The sequence below is a fragment of the Tachypleus tridentatus genome, chromosome 8 (genome assembly GCF_004210375.1).
Source record: "Tachypleus tridentatus isolate NWPU-2018 chromosome 8, ASM421037v1, whole genome shotgun sequence".
Classification (NCBI taxonomy): Eukaryota; Metazoa; Arthropoda; class Merostomata; order Xiphosura; family Limulidae; genus Tachypleus; species Tachypleus tridentatus.
Window position 1 is genome coordinate 50,636,648 of NC_134832.1, and position 26,909 is coordinate 50,663,556.

The 26,909-nt window shown below is 29.0% G+C and overlaps 1 protein-coding gene across 5 annotated transcripts in view; it reads right to left on the bottom strand.

Annotated features, from left to right (window-relative positions):
• Positions 1-25,395, bottom strand: part of LOC143222374 (uncharacterized) — a 34,942-nt gene extending 9,547 nt beyond the window's left edge. For 2 of the 5 annotated variants that reach the window (XM_076448823.1, XM_076448824.1), the window contains exons 1-9: positions 24,671-25,395; positions 22,747-22,849; positions 19,419-19,653; positions 18,692-18,808; positions 17,898-18,036; positions 15,639-15,704; positions 15,207-15,363; positions 13,624-13,723; positions 12,575-12,646 (exon numbers count right to left, since the gene is read on the bottom strand). In XM_076448823.1, coding sequence (XP_076304938.1) covers positions 12,575-12,646; positions 13,624-13,723; positions 15,207-15,363; positions 15,639-15,704; positions 17,898-18,036; positions 18,692-18,808; positions 19,419-19,653; positions 22,747-22,849; positions 24,671-24,703 — 1,022 coding nt within the window. In that variant the 5' untranslated portion in view covers positions 24,704-25,395. Of the gene's footprint in view, positions 1-9,845; positions 10,177-11,559; positions 11,668-12,574; positions 12,647-13,623; positions 13,724-15,206; positions 15,364-15,638; positions 15,705-17,897; positions 18,037-18,691; positions 18,809-19,418; positions 19,654-22,746; positions 22,850-24,670 lie in introns of those variants that run through there. The other 3 variants (XM_076448822.1, XM_076448825.1, XM_076448826.1) reach the window with 3 other exon arrangements.
• Between the last annotated feature and the right edge of the window lie 1,514 nt (positions 25,396-26,909).

The following is a 26,909-nucleotide window of genomic DNA, read 5'->3' on the forward strand; positions in this document are numbered from 1 at the left end:
AAGAGAAAACAAAAGACACATAACTGTAAATCCCAAGTATAAAAAGACAAAAGTAGAACTTCAATGAGAAGTTAAATCAAGTGTAGTTGGTATCCTACATCAGAGATAAGAATCAAACCAGCCAAATTGTGCACAATGGCAGTAATATCACTGATCATTGTCTGTAGTTGTCATTACAGTATAGTATGACTTCTGTCAAAGAGTTTTAAAAACCTTGAAGGATATCGTGAATGTGGGAACATTCAGTTTAAAACATGAAGCTCATATTATGATAGTCCTTTTTCTTAAATCATAAAGAAAGAAAATAACGGCAATAATTAGAAATACACTAAAACAAGTATGGCAATAGTCATAGATCTAATAATGACCTTGAAGATTACTGGATGAAACTTGTACATTGGATTAAATAACAATAACAGGTAGTAGGACATGTTTCCCCTAACAATAAAAGGTGAATTAAAAGAAAATCAAAATCAACGTAATTCAAATGAAAGTTCTAACTGTTAAGTTTAAACTTAGTATTATTCTACCTGATAATGAAGAAAGGAAAGACTACACTTGTGTTTGTGGTGACTACTACACATAAAAGATGTGTCACCCTCCTACTGTTGGGGGGCTATGGTTTAATAATGATGAAACAACAGACTGGTACAATACACATTAACAGATGTAAGAATGAGAGCTTTGTTAGAGGCCTGCAGCATGCTCAAACAATCTGAAGGAAAAGCTTTTGTCTGCCACTCCAGCAACAGGAAACTATGGTTAACACGGACTCCCAAGGACCACTGGTAACGTCTGGGAGATAAAAAGCATTGGAGGGACCTGAGGAACAGTACTCTGAAATCTGTGCAATATGTGAACCAAGTTTCCTACATGTCTGAAAGTAAACTGATCCCAGTTTATACAACCTGATGATAGGCAGGGACAACCAGGATTTTCTTTAGCTCTACTAGTGATTGTCCATGAGTGGCAGTCCATAATAAGGTGATACCATCCAATAGGTGTCTGGATAGTCTTATGGAACACCTCATTTCAACACAGCCTGTTGCAGCCCATAGTAATTATAATTAAAAATTGTTGTTAGTGTAGAACAGAGAAGAGATCCAGCAAAAAATAAAGGTATACTGGAATGAAATACTATATGATTGAGAAAATTACCTGTTAGAGTCTAACAGATGTAGTAAAAATAGGTACATTGGTTAGTTGAAAGCATTCAGAAAAGGAAACTGCCAGATAATGTAAGAACTGAAATAGAAAATTAGTAGTAGTAGTCCACATATCAGCCCACTCAATGTCTTATAGAGGGCAATTCAACTGGGATGGTTAATGACATAGAAATATGATAAATCTAGTAAGATACAACCTACAGAAGATTCCTCTTCTGTAATGATAATTTATTATAGGCTTATGTAAATCATTTACAAAGCCACCTTATGAAGGTGATGGAAGATAAGTCACAGGAAAACAAAGGATCCAATAAATGAACAATTGATTCTTAGCACATCAATATGAGTCAGTATGAGTCACTTAACACTACAGAGTCCTAACAGGCATAACAAGTGATCATGATTGGAATGGTTAAAAAAGTGAGAAATGGCTGGCTAAAAAACTGTACAGAAAGAAGTGATAGGGAGAAATAGTACATTCATTTTACAACACTCAAGACAACTTAATGAGAACTAATATTAAGTGGTTTCACAGCCTTCATAGTATTAAGAGAGTCAGTAGAGATTATACAATTAGAGTAGTGCTAACTTCTATACATTTCAGAGCAAGTGATATTACATACAACTGAATAATGAACACAGAGCATGAAGGAAACTGTTGAACTAATACAAAGTTGTTGCAAACCACAGATGAACCCATGGTCAACTGATATTGAGTTATCTGTTAAAAAAAAGTAACTTGAAAAGTGTTTCTTAAATAAATGCCACTGTGCTTTCAGGCAGAAGTATCCAAGTTCTTTAGGTGACTCAAGGAATAACAAGTGGAGAAAGCAAGAATCCATGGTGAGATGAGCTGTAGCAGGATGAAATGTCAGAATCATCTCAGTCAACTTTGCCTAAATAAGTAGGCCAAAGGTATAAATCTTAGACTACCTATCTATTTCAGCTACTAAAGGGATGTGTGCACCTTCCAGATGGAATTGGAAGTGTGTAAACCATATTGGTAACAAAAATGTATGTAGCTGCTTTTAATTAATCTTAATCACATGAGCTTGGTCAAAAAAACCAAGTTTGTAACCATTTTATACTCATTATCATTTCCATACTATTACTATTTACCATATAAAATAGTTTGTAACCATTTTATACTCATTATCATTTCCATACTATTACTATTTACCATATAAAATAGTTTGTAACCATTTTATACTCATTATCATTTCCATACTATTACTATTTACCATATAAAATAGTTTGTAACAATTTTATACTCATTATCATTTCCATACTATTACTATTTACCATATAAAATAGTTTGTACCATTTTATACTCATTATCATTTCCACACTATTACTATTTACCGTATAAAATAGTTTGTACCATTTTATACTCATTATCATTTCCATACTATTACTATTTACCATATAAAATAGTTTGTACCATTTTATACTCATTATCATTTCCATACTATTACTATTTACTGTATAAAATAGTTTGTACCATTTTATACTCATTATCATTTCCATACTATTACTATTTACCATATAAAATAGTTTGTACCATTTTATACTCATTATCATTTCCATACTATTACTATTTACCATATAAAATAGTTTGTACCATTTTATACTCATTATCAATTCCACACTATTACTATTTACCATATAAAATAGTTTGTACCATTTTATACTCATTATCAATTCCATACTATTACTATTTACCATATAAAATAGTTTGTACCATTTTATACTCATTATCAATTTTACACTATTACTATTTACCATATAAAATAGTTTGTACCATTTTATACTCATTATCAATTCCACACTATTACTATTTACCATATAAAATAGTTTGTACCATTTTATACTCATTATCATTTCCATACTATTACTATTTACCATATAAAATAGTTTGTACCATTTTACACTCATTATCAATTCCATACTATTGCTATTTACCATATAAAATAGTTTGTAACCATTTTATACTCATTATCATTTCCATACTATTACTATTTACCATATAAAATAGTTTGTACCATTTTATACTCATTATCATTTCCATACTATTGCTATTTACCATATAAAATAGTTTGTAACCATTTTATACTCATTATCATTTCCATACTATTACTATTTACCATATAAAATAGTTTGTACCATTTTATACTCATTATCAATTCCATACTATTACTATTTACCATATAAAATAGTTTGTACCATTTTATACTCATTATCAATTCCACACTATTACTATTTACCATATAAAATAGTTTGTACCATTTTATACTCATTATCAATTCCACACTATTACTATTTACCATATAAAATAGTTTGTACCATTTTATACTCATTATCAATTCCACACTATTACTATTTACCATATAAAATAGTTTGTACCATTTTATACTCATTATCAATTCCACACTATTACTATTTACCATATAAAATAGTTTGTACCATTTTATACTCATTATCATTTCCATACTATTACTATTTACCATATAAAATAGTTTGTACCATTTTATACTCATTATCAATTCCATACTATTACTATTTACCATATAAAATAGTTTGTACCATTTTATACTCATTATCAATTCCACACTATTACTATTTACCATATAAAATAGTTTGTACCATTTTATACTCATTATCAATTCCATACTATTACTATTTACCATATAAAATAGTTTGTACCATTTTATACTCATTATCATTTCCATACTATTACTATTTACCATATAAAATAGTTTGTACCATTTTATACTCATTATCAATTCCATACTATTATTATTTTACCGTATAAAATAGTTTGTACCATTTTATACTCATTATCAATTCCATACTATTACTATTTACCATATAAAATAGTTTGTACCATTTTATACTCATTATCATTTCCATACTATTACTATTTACCATATAAAATAGTTTGTAACAATTTTATACTCATTATCATTTCCATACTATTACTATTTACCATATAAAATAGTTTGTAACAATTTTATACTCATTATCATTTCCATACTATTACTATTTACCATATAAAATAGTTTGTACCATTTTATACTCATTATCATTTCCATACTATTATTATTTACCATATAAAATAGTTTGTAACAATTTTATACTCATTATCATTTCCATACTATTACTATTTACCGTATAAAATAGTTTGTAACAATTTTATACTCATTATCATTTCCATACTATTGCTATTTACCATATAAAATAGTTTGTAACCATTTTATACTCATTATCATTTCCATACTATTGCTATTTACCATATAAAATAGTTTGTACCATTTTATACTCATTATCATTTCCATACTATTACTATTTACCATATAAAATAGTTTGTAACAATTTTATACTCATTATCATTTCCATACTATTACTATTTACCGTATAAAATAGTTTGTTACAATTTTATACTCATTATCATTTCCATACTATTACTATTTACCGTATAAAATAGTTTGTAACAATTTTATACTCATTATCATTTCCATACTATTACTATTTACCGTATAAAATAGTTTGTAACAATTTTATACTTATTATCATTTCCATACTATTACTATTTACCGTATGAAATAGTTTGTACCATTTTATACTCATTATCAATTCCATACTATTACTATTTACCATATAAAATAGTTTGTACCATTTTATACTCATTATCATTTCCATACTATTACTATTTACCATATAAAATAGTTTGTACCATTTTATACTCATTATCAATTCCATACTATTACTATTTACCATATAAAATAGTTTGTACCATTTTATACTCATTATCATTTCCATACTATTACTATTTACCATATAAAATAGTTTGTACCATTTTATACTCATTATCAATTCCATACTATTACTATTTACCATATAAAATAGTTTGTACCATTTTATACTCATTATCATTTCCATACTATTACTATTTACCGTATAAAATAGTTTGTAACAATTTTATACTCATTATCATTTCCATACTATTGCTATTTACCATATAAAATAGTTTGTACCATTTTATACTCATTATCATTTCCATACTATTACTATTTACCATATAAAATAGTTTGTAACAATTTTATACTCATTATCATTTCCATACTATTACTATTTACCATATAAAATAGTTTGTAACAATTTTATACTCATTATCATTTCCATACTATTACTATTTACCATATAAAATAGTTTGTACCATTTTATACTCATTATCATTTCCATACTATTATTATTTACCGTATAAAATAGTTTGTAACAATTTTATACTCATTATCATTTCCATACTATTACTATTTACCATATAAAATAGTTTGTACCATTTTATACTCATTATCATTTCCATACTATTACTATTTACCATATAAAATAGTTTGTAACAATTTTATACTCATTATCATTTCCATACTATTACTATTTACCGTATAAAATAGTTTGTAACAATTTTATACTCATTATCATTTCCATACTATTACTATTTACCGTATAAAATAGTTTGTAACAATTTTATACTCATTATCATTTCCATACTATTACTATTTACCGTATAAAATAGTTTGTAACAATTTTATACTCATTATCATTTCCATACTATTACTATTTACCGTATAAAATAGTTTGTAACAATTTTATACTCATTATCATTTCCATACTATTACTATTTACCGTATGAAATAGTTTGTACCATTTTATACTCATTATCAATTCCATACTATTACTATTTACCATATAAAATAGTTTGTACCATTTTATACTCATTATCATTTCCATACTATTACTATTTACCATATAAAATAGTTTGTACCATTTTATACTCATTATCAATTCCATACTATTACTATTTACCATATAAAATAGTTTGTACCATTTTATACTCATTATCAATTCCATACTATTACTATTTACCATATAAAATAGTTTGTACCATTTTATACTCATTATCAATTCCATACTATTACTATTTACCATATAAAATAGTTTGTACCATTTTATACTCATTATCATTTCCATACTATTACTATTTACCACATATAAAATAGTTTGTACCATTTTATACTCATTATCAATTCCATACTATTACTATTTACCATATAAAATAGTTTGTACCATTTTATACTCATTATCATTTCCATACTATTACTATTTACCATATAAAATAGTTTGTACCATTTTATACTCATTATCAATTCCATACTATTACTATTTACCATATAAAATAGTTTGTACCATTTTATACTCATTATCATTTCCATACTATTACTATTTACCATATAAAATAGTTTGTACCATTTTATACTCATTATCATTTCCATACTATTACTATTTACCGTATAAAATAGTTTGTACCATTTTATACTCATTATCAATTCCATACTATTACTATTTACCATATAAAATAGTTTGTACCATTTTATACTCATTATCATTTCCATACTATTACTATTTACCATATAAAATAGTTTGTACCATTTTATACTCATTATCATTTCCATACTATTACTATTTACCATATAAAATAGTTTGTACCATTTTATACTCATTATCAATTCCATACTATTACTATTTACCATATAAAATAGTTTGTACCATTTTATACTCATTATCATTTCCATACTATTACTATTTACCATATAAAATAGTTTGTACCATTTTATACTCATTATCATTTCCATACTATTACTATTTACCATATAAAATAGTTTGTACCATTTTATACTCATTATCATTTCCATACTATTACTATTTACCATATAAAATAGTTTGTAACAATTTTATACTCATTATCATTTCCATACTATTACTATTTACCATATAAAATAGTTTGTACCATTTTATACTCATTATCATTTCCATACTATTACTATTTACCATATAAAATAGTTTGTACCATTTTATACTCATTATCATTTCCATACTATTACTATTTACCATATAAAATAGTTTGTACCATTTTATACTCATTATCATTTCCATACTATTACTATTTACCATATAAAATAGTTTGTAACAATTTTATACTCATTATCATTTCCATACTATTACTATTTACCATATAAAATAGTTTGTACCATTTTATACTCATTATCATTTCCATACTATTACTATTTACCATATAAAATAGTTTGTACCATTTTATACTCATTATCATTTCTATACTATTACTATTTACCATATAAAATAGTTTGTACCATTTTATACTCATTATCATTTCCATACTATTACTATTTACCATATAAAATAGTTTGTACCATTTTATACTCATTATCATTTCCATACTATTACTATTTACCATATAAAATAGTTTGTAACCATTTTATACTCATTATAATTTCCATACTATTACTATTTACCATATAAAATAGTTTGTACCATTTTATACTCATTATCATTTCCATACTATTACTATTTACCATATAAAATAGTTTGTAACCATTTTATACTCATTATAATTTCCATACTATTACTATTTACCATATAAAATAGTTTGTACCATTTTATACTCATTATCATTTCCATACTATTACTATTTACCATATAAAATAGTTTGTACCATTTTATACTCATTATCATTTCCATACTATTACTATTTACCATATAAAATAGTTTGTACCATTTTATACTCATTATCATTTCCATACTATTACTATTTACCATATAAAATAGTTTGTACCATTTTATACTCATTATCATTTCCATACTATTACTATTTACCATATAAAATAGTTTGTAACCATTTTATACTCATTATCATTTCCATACTATTACTATTTACCATATAAAATAGTTTGTACCATTTTATACTCATTATCAATTCCATACTATTACTATTTACCATATAAAATAGTTTGTAACATTTTATACTCATTATCATTTCCATACTATTGCTATTTACCATATAAAATAGTTTGTAACATTTTATACTCATTATCATTTCCATACTATTACTATTTATCATATAAAATAGTTTGTAACCATTTTATACTCATTATCATTTCCATACTATTACTATTTACCATATAAAATAGTTTGTACCATTTTATACTCATTATCATTTCCATACTATTACTATTAATATTTTAGTATTTTCACACAATTTGGCAGTAAACATTACAAGACCTCTGTATATAAAAAATACATATTTTTAATGAAGTACTTGTTAATAAAGATTTGCCTCTGAATTTATCAAGTAGTTTTATTAACTAGTCCAAGTGCAAAGTGACTTTCATGTTAAAATTAAAAATACTTTTATTCATTTGACAATTTACTAATTTATGTAATCTCTAAAAACCTTTTCAATAATTATAAAATTTACTTTTCAGTACCCTACATACAAGGTTGATCAATTTGACCTGAATTATCTTTTCATTATAAAATTTACTTTTCAGTACCCTATATACAAGGTTGATCAATTTGACCTAAATTATCTTTTCATTATACAATTTACTTTTCAGTACCCTACATACAAGGTTGATCAATTTGACCAAAATTATCTTTTCATTATAAAATTTACTTTTCAGTACCCTATATACAAGGTTGGTCAATTTGACATAAATTATCTTTTCATTATAAAATTTACTTTTCAGTACCCTACATACAAGGTTGATCAATTTGACCTAAATTATCTTTTCAGTACCCTACATACAAGGTTGATCAATTTGACCTAAATTATCTTTTCATTATAAAATTTACTTTTCAGTACCCTACATACAAGGTTGGTCAATTTGACTTAAATTATCTTTTCATTATAAAATTTACTTTTCAGTACCCTATATACAAGGTTGATCAATTTGACCTGAATTATCTTTTCATTATGAAATTTACTTTTCAGTACCCTACATACAAGGTTGGTCAATTTGACCTAAATTATCTTTTCATTATAAAATTTACTTTTCAGTACCCTACATACAAGGTTGATCAATTTGACCTAAATTATCTTTTCATTATAAAATTTACTTTTCAGTACCCTATATACAAGGTTGGTCAATTTGACATAAATTATCTTTTCATTATAAAATTTACTTTTCAGTACCCTACATACAAGGTTGATCAATTTCACCTAAATTATCTTTTCATTATAAAATTTACTTTTCAGTACCCTACATACAAGGTTGATCAATTTGACCTAAATTATCTTTTCATTATAAAATTTACTTTTCAGTACCCTATATACAAGGTTGGTCAATTTGACATAAATTATCTTTTCATTATAAAATTTACTTTTCAGTACCCTACATACAAGGTTGATCAATTTGACCTAAATTATCTTTTCATTATAAAATTTACTTTTCAGTACCCTACATACAAGGTTGATCAATTTGACCTAAATTATCTTTTCATTATAAAATTTACTTTTCAGTACCCTACATACAAGGTTGGTCAATTTGACCTAAATTATCTTTTCATGTTTCCTTCTCAAGCAACTTCACATGTAACATCAAAATACATTTATACTAAAACAGTAGACATCTGTTTTTACTTAAATTTTATTGCCCTTTGAACTGCCTCCAACTAATAATCCCATCACATACAAGTAGTAAGTTACTTGGAAACTCAAAGCTTAAATTACCATATGAAATTACATGACAGTAAGAAAAATCTTGTGAAGAATGTTTATTATTGTTTCTCTTTATCTTACCTCATCTAACTTAGTAATTGTTATTATATGATGTACATCAGAAAATAAAGGAAAATTACATGGATGAATTACACATCTCCAATAATTATCATAATTTTTCCGGCTTTGTAACTATGTGATAAGAGCCTCAAAATCCAGCTGAGCTTGTTGATGTGATGCCAGTGAGAACAAATGTGAAACTAAAAATGGAAACAGACAATGTACAAAAATACGTCATTTTATAGATTACAGCCTTGGCTTTCCATTCATTATAAATAATATGGTATAAAATATCCAAGTGAACTATTGGCAATTTGTGTAAGACAGGATATGACAGATGGGTGTTGCAAGGTGGTTCTGATTTTCTGGTTTATGGCTCTGTAAACAAGTGACAAAAAAGTTGTGAAAATTATGTTTTGCCTGAGAAATATCTATATCATAATGAGTAATTTATGTTAAATTTTGTACTTTTCAGAGAGTTGATAAATAAATCAGAGAAGAAGAAAAACCTGCAAAGCAAGTATCACATTCTCATATCAAAAGAAACTCTGCATTTTAAAAATAAATCCTTGTAAAGTTAAGAACTTAAAGTTTATAAAATACTAATTAAATTTTGATGCCAACTTTATTCATACATAATAACTCCATAGTTTAATTAAATCTTGAATGTAACTCTAAAAAATCATGATGTTCACAGTTTGACCTGATTGTGGCAAGTGTTGATCAATACATAAAGTAAGAAATAAATGAAATAAACAAAAAATCTACAGTAGAAATGAATAAGAAAGCTAAAACGTTAGAGGAAAGGCCTCATATTTTCTAAAAATTAAATACATTTTTTGTGTGCACATATTACTATAATGTTAAAAAGATTTCATGTGTACTATAAAAACAGTAGTATTATGCTGCAGCAATATCCAACCCAGTAGAAAATAGGTTTCTTATATTAACCACAAAATAGACAGTTTCTATGTCACATGGTATTTACTTCCTGAAAAATGTCTGAAATGTCACAGAAAAACAGAACAAAATACATTCATTATTTAAATATGTTACTTTGTTACCAAACTAGGCACCTTGTGTATGTATAAATGTAAATAAATTCAGTATCAAAACATGAAGAACGAAAAAATGTTAAAGGCAAAGGCAGTTATTATGAGTTATTGTTTATTCTTATTTTTCTGTGATTACAATAAATATAGATAATTTGGTTTTTGATATTCATAAATATCAATGATCTTAATAACAAATTAAAATCAAATTTTGAAATTCCGATTTGAAAGGAACAGCATTTTACTTATAATAGACAGAAATATCCTTCACTTAAAAGCACTTCATTCACAGCTTATTTGTGTGAAAAAGTTACTGTATTTTGAAAATACTAATATAACATATAACAATAACTTAAACTGCCTTGTTACAAACCAGAGATTCTCACCTAAGTATCCAGAAGTTATTTACGACATCCATTCAAAACTAAGACTACTACAGAATTTGTTTATTGTGGTAGCTCAATGAATACCAAGTTACTAAAGTATGATACCTGTACTCAATTAAAAATACCTTATACATATTTTGACTCACTGTTTAAATGAAAATGGCATTTAGCATAGGATTTCTGCTTGCAATAATAATTATAACTTAAGCAAAGATATATGTCTCTTCTGTCTCATGCATCCCAGTTTGCACTAAAAATCAGTTATCTACACCAAAGTTCACTATTTTAAAATCAATATAAATTTCTGAAGAAAGATGAATTACCTTTACCAATACTGAAAGCAGTTCTGAGGTAAAACTTCTACAGTAAGAGTGGTATGATAAACACCACACACATTTAACCTTCTATTTGTCACTAGTAATACTCTGTACCTAGTAAAACATACACAAAAACAATTCCTCAGAATTAAATGAACAGTTTTATTTTATTTTTTTTATTCAGCCCAAAATTGTCAAGTTTGCATATTCAAATTTCTCCGTAGAAAAAACAGAGTCCAACGTGTTAAAAATGAAAGGCAAAGATCACCGAGACCAAACACATTATAAACGGATTTAATAAATATTTTTGTTTAACCTCTCTTCATGTAAAATGCACACAAGTGGCTTCAATAAATAACCAACAGCTAAATTTGAAAAAACAAACAAAAACAAATTTCCAAAAGTCACTGATAAACCTATGAAAGGATGGCAATAGTTGTTAAGGAACTTTGAAAAATGATTCCTGTGTTGTAGTCCTGATATTACAGGGATGTGCTCAGGTATTCTTTGCATTAATTTTCAGAGGTTTAGTTCAAAATAACAATAAAGTTAGAGAAAAACGTTTTCACATTGATTTGGCAATGCTATACAAAATGTAATAAACTGGTAATTTTTTTGACATAGCTTATAAAAATATATTTATCAAATGGTACTTCTTTTTTGACTATTATTATTAATAGGCAAGCAATAATAATAATAATAATCACAATACAGTGTCAAAGAGAAGTATCCCATTTTGTAGTACATCAGATGTTAAGATGAAATTCCAACCAACAAATTCTGGGATGGACTGCACTTTGTAAAACTTGTGTATCTGTTGTTGTTATTGGCAGTAACATAAAACATTTGAGTACCACTATAACGAAGTATATTCTGTAAAGACGCAAACCTTATCTTTGTTTTGACCAAAAACTTATTAAGCCTGTTCTTTAAGACTTTTCTATTTATGACTGTTATGATTGTATCAAAAGTGTCTATTTTAAACCAAACTTATCTCATTTAATAAAACTGCACTACTGACTGTGGTCTTGTCTTCAAAATTCTCGCCACTGCTCTTAGTTTAAACATTCTCGGCCTTGACACCAACCTCTGTCTAGAGGACCAGGATGAGACACTTGTAAGCTCTGGTCTTCAATCCAAGATTGGTTACTTGAAATTACTCTTTTTTTAATGAGGTTTTGAAAATATCCTAAACCTAATTATCATTACACTTATACATAGAAACAAACTCAACAATATTAGTACCTTTTATACTATCAAACCAATTCAAAACAATGTTTCGAATTTATTTATTATTATATATTTATATACAGAAATAAACAAAGAGGTAGTGTAACCCTAGTTAGATGTTTATAAATGATACGATGGCAAGTAATAACTAAGTCAAAAATATTTGCCTTATAACAATCATTTTCCAGCTGAAAATATTAAGAAATAGCAGTAATAGTTTTATTGAATTTAATTTTTTTTTTGAAAGATGAAAATTATTACAAGGTGACAAACGGAGTCTGACTTCTGAAAGATAAAGAATGTTTTTAACTATGCCTAGAATTTTGAAATAACAAGTGCAAGTATAAGAATAGAGATAATTTCCTATTCGCGACGTAGGGCATTATTTTTTTTTTACAAGTTGGAAAGAATATTTTCAATTTTCAAGATTGGGAATAAAAAACATAGATGAAACTTGCACAGAAAAATTGAAAACAAACAAACAAATAATAATAATAATAACCGATGACAAATTATACTTCCAAACCAAAGAGTATGGTAACGGGTTAGTGTTTAAAATCAAACTACACAATGAGCTACCAATAAGTGCTGCGCTCATCACAGGTATTAAAACATGGTTTTTAACATTATAAACTATGAATTATTTAACCAAAATAATGGAGGTTACAGAATCAAAGTATGTTTTCCCACACAATACACGTATATTACATGTTAGTTTTTAATTTTTTTAACTGAATATAAAAATATATGGTTGGATAAATATTATACTTTTGCAGACATTTTCTTGTATTCCAACACAACATTTTTACTTGTAGGTTATGCAGTAAAAAACTAAAAAACCTTATTCGCTTAGTTCCATGCCTCAGTTCATTTTCCAGCCACCTAATTGCTTCTCTTACTCCCACACATTCTTTCTTACGTTCATCAAGACTAGCTGTCACTAATAACAAGTGAGGAAACAAAGTAGTTTTAATAAAATCACATTCAAACTATCATGTCTTACATGTGTCAAACAACACACAAGAAAGCACTTATAATTAGGAAAAAAAAATACTTAATGAATATTGAACTCTGAATTATTGTTTCAAGTCATATAGTGGTGTTCAGTGCACATCATAACTTTTACTGAATTACAGTTAAAATGCAATTAAACAACTTTATTGTCAATGCACGTAAAAATGCTTGGCATCAATACATAATTTGCAATTCAAGTTTCAATTAGTTTAAAAAAGGATATATTTATGTCAATTTTTAATCTTTATTTCTACATGTCACACAATACCTTTTAGCTCTGAATTATTTGTTTTAGGTTTTCTTTCTTCCCTTTAAGTGTTACAATATTCCATAATTAGATACTCTGATTACAGGTACTAACAGGCCAGAAATTAAAATAAGAATGTCTGATCTCTTTCTAAATTATTTATTTACTCATGCTTTCTTGTTAACATTACATATTTATGACCAATAAAAAAGCCATTCTATGACCTACGTGACTGTAATGTCTTTGTTTCATTTTAGTAAAAGGATATCAGTATTCCACTAGGTAATGAAATGTTTTAAACCTTTTCATAAGTAGGTAAGTTAGAAAGAAAGATAAGTATGAGTAATTCTGGTTTACTCTTTGAACTTTATTTCCAGAATGAGTATTTGAAAATTATACAATTATTTTTGGGACAACCAACTTAGGTTCGATGAAGATCAGCTTCCAAGATCAAAAAGGTTTCAATCCTGAAGTGTTGAATTTTTTTCTTTAACATGTTATTTTTTTTATAGATGTGTAAACTTTAACCAAAAAGTCCTAAAATGTACAAATTAAAAATTTAATAGGTTAGATTAAAAAAAAAGGTAAATGGGAATTTTGTTGCCTTGAGGAATGCACAAAGAATATATGTTGTTAGATGATAGGTGACGTATCCTAATTGTTTTTAAAATAAAATCTCTGCACTTTGTTACTATAGATTATAATGAAGCATGAATAAAAGAGAAACAAACCAACAAAATTAAAAACAGAAGTACACTGTTACAAGCTTGTTGCCATTTAGGATAAATAATTGTAATTTCTGCTGAAATCTGCAGTCATCCTAAAAAGAAGAAAAGGATAATTAAGATATCATGTTTTGTTGTGTTGGTTACGAGGCCAGTCAAACAGACAGCACCCATATAGTGTTAAAAATTGAGAAAATAGCAGATGAAATACAAATTTGTATTAAAAACTTTCAATACACATTTAGAAGGTTCTAGAAGTAATTATAGTGGAACAACCTCTCTGAGTAAGAAGGGAATAACACAATTTTCTATGTTTGACTTTCATATTGTGCTGAGTAACTTGACTCAACAAGAGTATCTATAACCTTCAGTTTTATTTATTAATTACGAAGCAAAAACTAATAGTAGAAGTAAACTGTGCTACTGAATGTACTTACCAACAGATGCCACAACAATAACAAATCTCTTGGACAATCTCAGCTGCTTTAACAATGCCAAATGTTGACAGAAGGAGCTAATGTCAGGAACCAGATAAGGGGAAAGTTGGGGAAATCCTCCTTTTTTTACTTTAGATTCCAAATCATTCACTTCAGCCTAGATCCACATACTCATATCAGTGAAATATTAGACATATGAATCAAAAAAATATTACTGATATGTTTCATCATTTAAAAAATTTGTATACTAAAGGAAAATTCACTAACATTAAAATATTAGTCAAGTAGAATTTGCAAACAAGAACAAAAAATATATAAAAAATTGACAACATAAACTGATATGCTTTATACAACACAAGACAGTTAACATATATTTATATTTGTAATAATACTATAGAGTCATGAACAATATATTTTGCACAACATTCCTACCTTCAACCACAGATGAGCCATGTTCCGCATCATCTGTTTTCTTTGACCTACAGGTTGCTCAACTCCCTGAGAAATATAATTAATTCAAAAGATTAGCACTAAAAAATACTCTTGAAAACAACAAATACCTGAGTAAAATTTAACAGGTTAAATAAAAACAAAGTAATTTATTCTGCTTGTTAAAACCCAGGCACTAAACTAAACAAGTATCATCTTTGTCTAGAAACTATACACACACACACATACATTTATATATATACATATATATCATTCAGTAATTAGTGCAAGGTTTCTTCTTGTGTAATGACATAAAACAGAAGTATGAAATTAATTCAATACTTCTCTAAAGTTAATAAAAAATTCACAATTCAGTTTTTGGAATAATGGTGCATACAAGTCAGCCAAAAACTTCCTGTGTTAGTTTTCTTTCTGCTACAGCTTGACGATTGTGAAAACAGCAGGTCAACAGCTTATATTAATATCTCTTAAACTATGTGCTGATTTCTCCAAAACTCTTCTGTTGTTTATGGTTTCATCAGGAAGTTTCAAACAAATATTCACTTACTCTTTAACTGTCTTATCATAATATTTACACATTTCTTCAGTCGGCATCAAATTCAAATTTTTGGTTTATCATTAATGCTTATAACAGAAACAGAAAAAAAGAACAAAAGAGAAGTGTACAAAGAAACAGTTATGAAAAAGAGATGGACACCATTAACTAGTCAATAACACAATAACATTTAGAGATGGACACCAGTAACTAGTCAATAACACAATAACATTTAGAGATGGACACCAGTAACTAGTCAATAACACAATAACATTTAGAGATGGACACCAGTAACTAGTCAATAACACAACAACATTTAGAGATGGACACCAGTAACTAGTCAATAACACAATAACATTTAGAGATGGACACCAGTAACTAGTCAATAACACAATAACATTTAGAGATGGACACCAGTAACTAGTCAATAACACAATAACATTTAGAGATGGACACCAGTAACTAGTCAATAACACAATAACATTTAGAGATGGACACCAGTAACTAGTCAATAACACAATAACATTTAGAGATGGACACCAGTAACTAGTCAATAACACAATAACATTTAGAGATGGACAATAAGGATGCTCTCTCCAACATGCCAATGTAACCAGCTGCTGTTTGATGCCCCTGTATAATACTGGAAGGAGAAAGTACCCCAGGATATCCTTATCGTGCTAGTAACGTTGGAAGCCATCTGGACCATCCAGGTTAAATTTTAAAGTACCCCAGGATATCCTTATCGTGCTAGTAACGTTGGAAGCCATCTGGACCATCCATGTTAAATTTTTTCTCATCAGAGAACAAAACCTTCTTCCACTTTTCTAGGTCCCATGTTTGGTGCTTCTCAGCAAAGTTTAACTGAGCTGTTTCATGGTGTGGAAGGAGGCATGGCCTTTGAAGACGTTTATGGTTTTCAAAGCCTTTCTCTCACAGATGCCGTCTTATTGTTCTTGATCTACATTCTGCATCAACACTGCTCAACACCGGTGAAATTTTCTTGGCCCAACCACTTGAAATTCTCGTTCTATATCTTTCAGGGTCTTTTAAGAAATTTGCAACATTGAGACCTTGCTTTTGCAGCTCAACAATTCTGCTAAGTTTCAAACTCTGTCAACTTTTTAGCCTTTGCCATGTTTTTACCCAATGTAACACAGGAGATGTCAGTGGGAGATGTTGACAATGCTAATGCTTGAACACAAATGACTAAATTTCATTACGTGTTTACCGATTAACGCTTCATTTCTGTATGGTCTTAAACTTTTGACCAGCTAGTATTTAGGCAAATTTCATAGTGTTCACATTTTCCCTATTAAATGCTAAAAAGTTTTTTATTTTTATTTTCCCTTTTCTTATTTTCATCTTTTGAAGCTCTACTCAAATAAGTGGTTGAGTCTAACAATGCAAAATGCATATTTTTTCATGTTCACTGATCTTAAGGTTTTGGCCAGCAGTGTATATCAAAAGTTTGATTCCATATAAAATTACCATACGATATCAAATAAGCAAATAGCAATTAGTCATACATATCTATATAAATCAAATGCTAGAACAAATTGGTTATTTAAAGCAAAATTAGCGTTTTCATATATGAAGGCCACAGTTTAAAATAACTTGTGGTAAGATAATAACACTCCAGAAAAAATTACAATTTAACATAAATATACCAGAATTTAAACAAACAAAGTAACAGCTTTAATCACCTCTCCATAAGTTACAATAATGTCACTATTGATGATTAGCCAATCAGCAACAACTTTGATACCCGGCAAAAGTCCTTCTTGGTTGATGATTTTAATGACTTCAACTACTGAGGGTGTCAATTCCTGTTCCACTAGAGACCTATATTTAGGATGATATTACTCAAAAAGATATTTTGGTGTTGGCTATATCCAAAGACTGACAAAAACATTCATCATATTAAAATATTATACAAAACTAAAGAGTTTAAAACTGAAATACCAGACACTTATTTTTATCAATCTGAGCATAAAATAACACTATGTAACAAAATTTTTACTTTTTCTTGTTCCTGGGCAAAAAGTGTTATTTCCCAATTGCTTGTGCCTAAAGTAAATGGAAAAGACCTAATTTTCTCTTCAAACTTTGCTTTTGTGACCTGGGAGCATATAACAAAAACACAATGGGAGACTATATTTGGGGGCTGATACGTGAAAGTGATTTATATTACAGTCACAAATCTTGAAAATCTACTCACTTCTAAACATTTGTGTTCATTCTGATATAAATTTAGTATAAATACACATAAATCTTGATTCATATGTTGTTTCATTCAGACCTCATGTAAATGAAAATGTGCAAATGGGCCCATTTTACATAGAAAATAGGTTAATTTCATTATCCAGGTCACAAAAGCAAAATTCAAAGGGAATAATGGTCATTTTCTGTACTTTTACAACATAAGCAATGAAGAAATAACACATACTGTCCAGGAACAAAATTTATGTTACATAGTATAATCAGAAATAAAACTTACTGAAGAGTCACTATTCCAGAAACAGAGTTACTTCCCTCAGATTTACTCTGTACATCTCCATTTGATGAGTGTTCATTCTCTGTATTATCTTTATCTTCTAGTGATACTGATGTGGTGCTACAGACACAGAGAAATGTTCTTGTAATTTAAAATATCTGTTTTCAAGACTACTGAGTTCTGATAATTAAATATTTTAATTTTAAATAAATTTCCTCTCTCTTTAGACTTGCACACCTCAGATAAAAGATGTAATTATCAGTGTTCAATTTGAAAAAAAAAAACTATTTACTGTTTACAGTAACAGCTACAGTTTTCAGTAAACTATAAAAAAAACAACTAAACTAAACTTAGTGGAATTTAATAATAACATGGGACTTGGACAGTTGGAATAACTGAAAACAGTAATAAATAAGAAAGACTAATTTCATCAGCTGATTACTTTTGCAACACCAACTGATTTTACAGTAACTCCAATTAATGAATTATTTTATATGGCATAATTTATAAATACTCATAGGTAATTGATTATATTGATTAATCAAGTTAATTTTCCAGTTCTATAAATTATCATTTATACAACTGAATATGGCTAAGAGCTACGGAGCTTGGTCTTAGGAAAACTTAACTATCACGCTTGCTGCCATAGTTTGCCTACTTATAGCCATTCAAGAATTTGTGTACCTTCATTCAGAAACTGTATATTTTTGCCAATGCTAACAATTATTACCTTTTGCTAATACAATCAAGTCCGTTTTGCAGAACTGCCTTATTACTGGTCAAGTTTTCTTCTAGTCTTCCATTGCAGTCAACAGCAGTGCTCGTGACACTCTCAACACTAAGTCCACTGTGCTCACCGTAGTCACTCAACTCTTCTTCTTCGACTCCATGCTCAGTTATACTACCACTGGTGCAACTAGCTGTGTCACTACTGTTCTTCTCTTCTAAGTCTGACTCAGAGTGACCTGAATCATTGTTTTCATAACACACAGAAATTAGTTAGCAATTGATAATGACAAATTTTGTGTCGTACGTTTATTCGACCAAACACATGAACTGGTTTGAAATGATTAAAAAAAGGCCACTGAGTTTATACTTTACATAGAACATGAATGATAAGAACTTGGAGGTCATAAACAGCACAAGTACGTCGTATACCATACACCTAAATGTACCAAAATAATATCAGGATTTCCTAAAGCCTTTTGAGATGCTGACCCCTTTACAAACTTATAAAGCGGTCACTGATTCTTAAATTTTTAGAACATAAATTAGAAGTGAAACTTCAAAATATAATCAACTTTTATGATGCAATCATTAGGAAACATAAAATGTGAAAAAGAATGAGGTTTTAATTTTCTCTAAAAGTTGCCTGATGAATATCGGACTGTAGGGTTCAGAGTTTAAGTCCCTGAAGTTTCTAACATTAAACCTATTTCTCTGTCTCTTCAGAAGTCCAACCATTTACATGACTAATTGCAGTTTTAACAACATACAAACTTGGAGAGTCATACAGCAGTTAGATGCATAGGCCAACTTTAGCACAGGAGTTATTTCTGTCCTCCTATCAACACTTAAGTCCTTATTCACCCCTTTACTGTCTCACCAAACCAAGGGGATCAATATCAACCACTCTGGGAAACCCTAATTTACATGATAAAGAATTTTGACACACATTTGAGAAATTACAAAGTTTTATATTTAAATATCCATAACAAAGAGATAAATGAAAAAATATAAAGTTATTACTGAAATAAACCTGAAAAATGTGACAAGGAAAAACAAAGAAATAATACAATCTGTTAGACACTTTAAAATATATTCTTACAATATTTAAAAATACCATGCAATGCATCTGAGATAAATAATAATGATACGATAAAATCTGTGTCACTTAAGTTACTAATGACCAGACAATATTTTTTATAGTAAAGATGCATTTTATACAAACAAAATTGAAAATTACCAATCCTGAAATTTTTTTTTAAAATAAAAATATCATATTAACATTATTGTGAGATATCTAACCAGTCACAAGTTGAAATGGTGAAATGTATTAAAATCTTGAAGAATATTTATCTGGGAAATGTAATGTGACATCGTGGTTATCGTTAAGTTTATACAAAGCTTTGTTAGCATTTAATCACTATCTTGTACAGCATAACTGTTACAGTTTTACATTTTTAACATAAAGGGTGTTTTACCATTTCACTATGAATAATTTACAATTATAATATTTTAAGTACTTCTGGATATGAAATTTCATTATCTTGACTTCCAAATCACTTATATACTATTTAGTGCAAACTACAGACAAATACCCAAATTCAAACATACAGCTTTATATAATTACATTTTCATGTTTACAAAATACAATTTCATGAAAGTTCTTAAATGGTGTCACATCTGTGCTAAAGCACAAACATTTAAACCTAATGGCTCAGAAGAGCTAATTTGACAAATTATAAACTGTGCCCAAGTACAACTGGTCACAGTGATGACCCTGTAAATATTTTCTGAAAACTGTGAAAACAGAACAGCTACATTTGTACAGATAGTTGGTGCTTTATTGACACAGTTTTGCAAGCCTGATAAAAGATATGAATATTCAATCATAATGAAAATAAATACATTTTTTATTGAGATTTGTTGTATATCTTCTTCAGTAATTAATACTTTTCAAATTTTCTGGCTCTTTCTATTACAAAGATTTATTCATAACCTACAATCATGAACTTTAACAAAGGTATCACCACCACAGTGGTCAGAGTAGTTAAAAATATGTTTGCTAACCATATTCTTAGACTTGACCAATCTATCTTCACAAAATAACACGTTGTTTTACTATTCTTTGATTGTTTGTTTAGACAGAGTATTTGTGATGAAACTTAGTTGAATGGACGATAACTGCTGTAAAATCACAAGTGTAGAGGATGACATTTTGAAGTCTTCCACCTGAAGACGAGAGGTGGAAGACTTTCCAAATGTTATCATCTACACTTGTTTTTCTCCAACAGGCAGTTGCCATCTATTCATGTAAGTTTCATCAAGTTATTTTACTTGTGTTATTTACATACAATAAACCTAACAAAATAAATAAGGATTTGAATCAAAATAATATATTGGTGTTACCTTCACTACCCTCTAAATTTAACTAATGTCTGGTCGTAAGAGAAACTTTTCATAGCTTTCAATCAGATATAATTTAATACAAAAAAACACCTTTTAACAATGAGAAACACACCTAAAGAAACTAAAAATAAAAGTATCAGATCTCTAGTTTAGTTTTATGTTTACTAAACTTTTCACAAGATTCCTCTGTTCATCTCTGAGGACCTCTGCTTAAATATTTTACTTGCTTCACACTGATGGAAACAGTTTATAATATGCTCCATCTAATGGCATTCAAACCTTATTTGTAGCTATATTCTTTATGCTTTTCTTCATTGTAGTTCAGACTACATGCTGTGACATTATAAAAGGGTGGAATTGAAAAACTGTAATAATAAAAATAAGGAAAGAAACAGAAAATGTTTAATTATGTATTTAAAATATGATAGTTTATTTATCTATAAACCAATGTTTTGGGATGGAATGAAAATTTGAAAATAATTTAAAGTTGCACCATTTACAAGAGATTCCCCTCAAAGCTGTATGCAAACAAGTGTTAACATTTTTTAAATTTTCTCTCCAATTTTTTATTTAAAAAATGTTACAAAATGATAAAATAACCAATTCTAAAGTATTTTTGAGTTAGAAAATGTTGAATTAAAGTTTTCTATGATAACTATATTGTGTAAGAATCTTTTTACCTTTTACTAATTGAACTGGCGTGTGTGTTTTTTCTCACAGCAAAGCCACATTGGGCTATCTGCTGAGTCCACCGAGGGGAATTGAATCACTAATTTTAACATTGTAAATCTGTAGAGTTACCGCTGTACCAGCGAGGCACTACAGAATTGGTAGTTATCTACTTTTATTTCATGTAGTAGTTAAATTAAAATAAACAAATGTTAACACCTTCACTTAATTCTGAATCTTCCTGACTAGTACTACACCTTCACTTAATTCTGAATCTTCCTGACTAGTACTACTTCGTATTCTTCTCCTACACACTCGGCGACGTGACAAAGATCGTTCCTTGATTTTCTTTAGAAACCTCTGAAAAATAAACAAAGAAGAAGAGAGAAACAAAATTATTTTTCAATGGCACGAAAATAACAAAATTTACTAGTAATAAACAAAACAGGTTTTTTTTTTTTTCCAGTATGTCACTGTCCAAAGTTACAAAGTTCCTTTAAATAAGAGTAAATATGCATAAATTGTGTGTTTGTTTTGAATTTTGTGCAAATTTACATGAGGGCTATCTGAAGTAGCAGTCCTAATTTAGCAGTGCAAGACTAGATAGAAGGCAGCTAGTCATCACCACCCACTGCTAACTCTTGGGCTACTATTTTACCAACAAATAGTGGGATTGACTGTCACATTATAACAACCTCATGACTGAAAGGGTGAGCATGTTTGGTGTGACGGGAATTCAAACCCGCGACTCTCGTGTTATGAGTTGAGTGCCTTAACCACCTGGCCATGCCAGACCAAATATACAAGGGAACTTCAAGTCAACAGACAGGACTTAAGTATTTTATCACAGAATTACACACGACCCTGACCATAATATCATACTGATTACAAATATCCCAGAACATTTTAACAAGCATCTCAAAATCTTTGGACCATCAGTTTTATTTGGCAGTCTCCACAAGGGGAAGTTTTAAGGTGTTAAACAGTTTTAAGAATTTCCAAAGACTAACTACTACATAACATTAATTTTTTTAAATGCATGTGACAATCATTCTCTTGTAATTCCATAAAATTGTTGGTTAGGGTGGTATTACTTTATTACTTGCATTTGAATACCACTCTTATACATTCTAAATTACTTTTTGTGTTACTACTTACTTATACAGGACCTCATGATTATAAAGAGAGCTACATGCCTGCCTTAAGTTTTCAAACATTACCCGCTTCTCCCTCTAAACAGATACAATATAAACTACAAAAGAAATGCTCAAATTTTTAATTTTTTTTTATATAAATTTTATTAACACTTTTAAAATTGAAAATTTTATTTCAGAGTAGAAAAATTTCAACTTCCCATCTATTCAGAAAACACAGATGAAAATATCTGGTCTTTGTACATGTCTGTTGCTTATTTTTAAACTCAAATAGTTTGAGAACAGTGAAGTTTTAAGGTTAGTCTTATCAAAAAATTGTAACATTTAGCTACTATAATTTCTGCTTTACAACTTTTAAATTTCTAAAGCTAACAAAATCCAAAACATATTATCTGAAACCTGGAATTACTTTCTTTGTTGCAATCTATTTACTGTAGAGTTCTCTTTCTTTTTTGTATCAATTGTAAATTTCTAAACTTTCAGTTATTATATTAGAAATCCCACTGGTTACATGCCTTCAAATAATCTAACCACATCATGGCTCTGAGATTTTGTATGGTACTTAAGGGAAGTAAATCAGTTTATTGGTTTCCTGCTTGTTTTATTTATTTTGTTGAAGTTATTACTTTGGTAGTTGCTTGTTTCTATAGAAACACTATAACTGGTAACTTGAAACAAAATGAACACTTACAGTGCCTTTGCTCATGAGCACAGATTATTAGAGGATACATCATAAAAACTGTCTTACAAAGTTGTCTCAGAAGGAGAGTAGCCTTGTAACCTGTTTTTCCAGCCAGGCTTAAATCTTTTAGCTACGAAATCTTGTTTGTCACATGAACCTACCACGAGCTGTTTATGTTCTAAATTAGAGACAAAACAGACTGAATTTGTTATTATTAGTTTTTGTTGTGTCCATATCTGATACATGGGCTTTCCTGCCCTATAACACTTAACACTAATAAATATTTTGACCACTGTGTTTGTTTGTTTTTGTTTAATGCAGAGCTACAAAATATGTCATACTCACCACTGGTTTCGAAACCTGATTGTTTTGCATCATGAGTCCCACTTAAGACACAAATATCTTGTTAAAATAGCAGTGACACTGATATATGTTAACTATTAACTGCACTTTGTTTTATTTAAGATGTGTTTAGTAAGCCTGATAAAAACACAAATAAATAATCTTTAGAAAAGTCTGAAAGATAAATCAGAGATTCAATTCCCCCTCGATGGCCACAGAAGATAGCCCGATATGGTTTTACTATAAGATACGTACACACAGCATTACTCCTTATTACATGTTTCCTGTTTATAGTACACAAATTGTCTCCATTAAACTACAAGAAGATTACTGGAGCTAACAACAATATTCTACAAAGATTGTGATATGAAATTCCCAATACACCCGTTGTACTAAATACATTTCGTGAGCTTACAGTGGAAAACCAGCTATAGCTTTACAATGGAATAGCCACGTGGTTAACATATTTGTTACAGAACTTTAACTTACAGCCTAATAAAGGCCTGGCTATGTATATCCATCCCTAATTTTAAACTGAAAAATCTTAGAGCGAAGGAAGCTACTCAAAAGTACCCACCGCCAACACTTAAGCTACTATTCTCTGACCTAGTAGTGAAATTTAATTTTTACTTTGGTATGTGATCTATCCATCCAATGTGCGGAGCGCATTTTGGGGGCAATTGGTCGCAAATCGCGAATTTTCGGATTCATTATTGGAGCACGTTAGCTACTAGGTCACGCTCGACCCAAAGTTATGTGTACTTACCTTTTATCGCACGGATAAAATCACTTGTCTCACTTGGCGGCGCTGTTTTCTCTTTCGTTCGCTTCGTGAGTTCCTTTTCCCACAATTTTCTGCAGTTGACAGAGATCAAGAAAAATGAAATATTTGTTGAGTTATATTTGTTCGTTATAACTAAAATTAACAATAAATCGATGTTTATTTTTCTTGGCATTTTTACGTACCAAAATGACATTTGCGGAAATTAATATTTAATTTTTATTACCTGAAATTTTGATTAACAAAACAAAAATCGCTTGGAAAACTTTTGTTGTTTTCAAGCAAAAAAGTCATGTTAAAATTTTCTTTGAGTTTTTGTTTGTTTTATAGTAAAGCCAGCCACATCACTCCATCTACCGTATTCTCCGTAAAAGATTTAACTCCCTATTTGCCCCCCCCCAGTGGCTTAGCGGTTGGTCTGCGGACTTACAACCCTAAAAACCGGGTTTCGATACCCGTGGTGGGCAGCGCACAGATAGCCCATGGTGTAGCTTTGTGCTTAATTCAAAACAACAACAACAATTCCCTATTTTGACTTTTGTAAGTCAGTATGGTTACTGTTGTCCCGCAGGAGGAACTCTCAGAAAACCAGAAAACAAAGCTATTATTTCTTTTTCTTTATACCGTGAGATGGCACTATCATCGACTTTATTTATGGTTTTGTATTTTCTCCTTTAAGTTTCCCGAGAAATTTATCAATATATACATGTAAGTAAAGAGAGAAGCAGTCATTAACGAGAAAAAAATGAAAAAGAGCTTTGGTCAAGTTAATGAATAAAAATATGTAGTAAAAAATAATTAGAGCTATTTCTGTTTCAAACACAAAACAAAACAAACAGGAATATACGCGATCACTATAACAAAATAATGACAACACTTTAATGAAATACGTATTTAAGTTTCTCAGAAACAAAACTACTTCAGTCAAGAAAGTCCACAGTTTTTCTCTTCCGTATTCCGTCTTATTCTTTGACTTTCTAAATCCTCACAATATCTTGTCTTATACATTTAAACTGAAAATAATTCCTTAGTACAACAAAAATTGATTCCAGGTACCTTTCTGGTTAAAAGTTAACACACAGGATTACATACAAAAGTCGCAGAGGTTTTCACACGAGACCTAAAACTCGAGCGTTTTATAAAAGTCCGGTCACACCAAACATACTCGTACGTTCAGCCGTGGGGACGTTATAATGTGACGGTCAATCCCACTATTCGTTGATAAAAGAGTAGCCCAAGAGTTGGCGGTGGGTAGTGATGACCAGCTGCCTTCCCTCTAGTCTTACAATGCTAAATTAGGGAAAATAAAATATATTATGGATTCTGAACAATTCGAAAGCGCTGGAAAAAGAAAAACACATTACGTCATAGTACCCGCGATTCCAAGTTGCGGAAGTCGTTTTTTTTTATTTTCTGCCACAACGGGACGCCAACCATGGATTTCAGATCAACAGTGGTGAG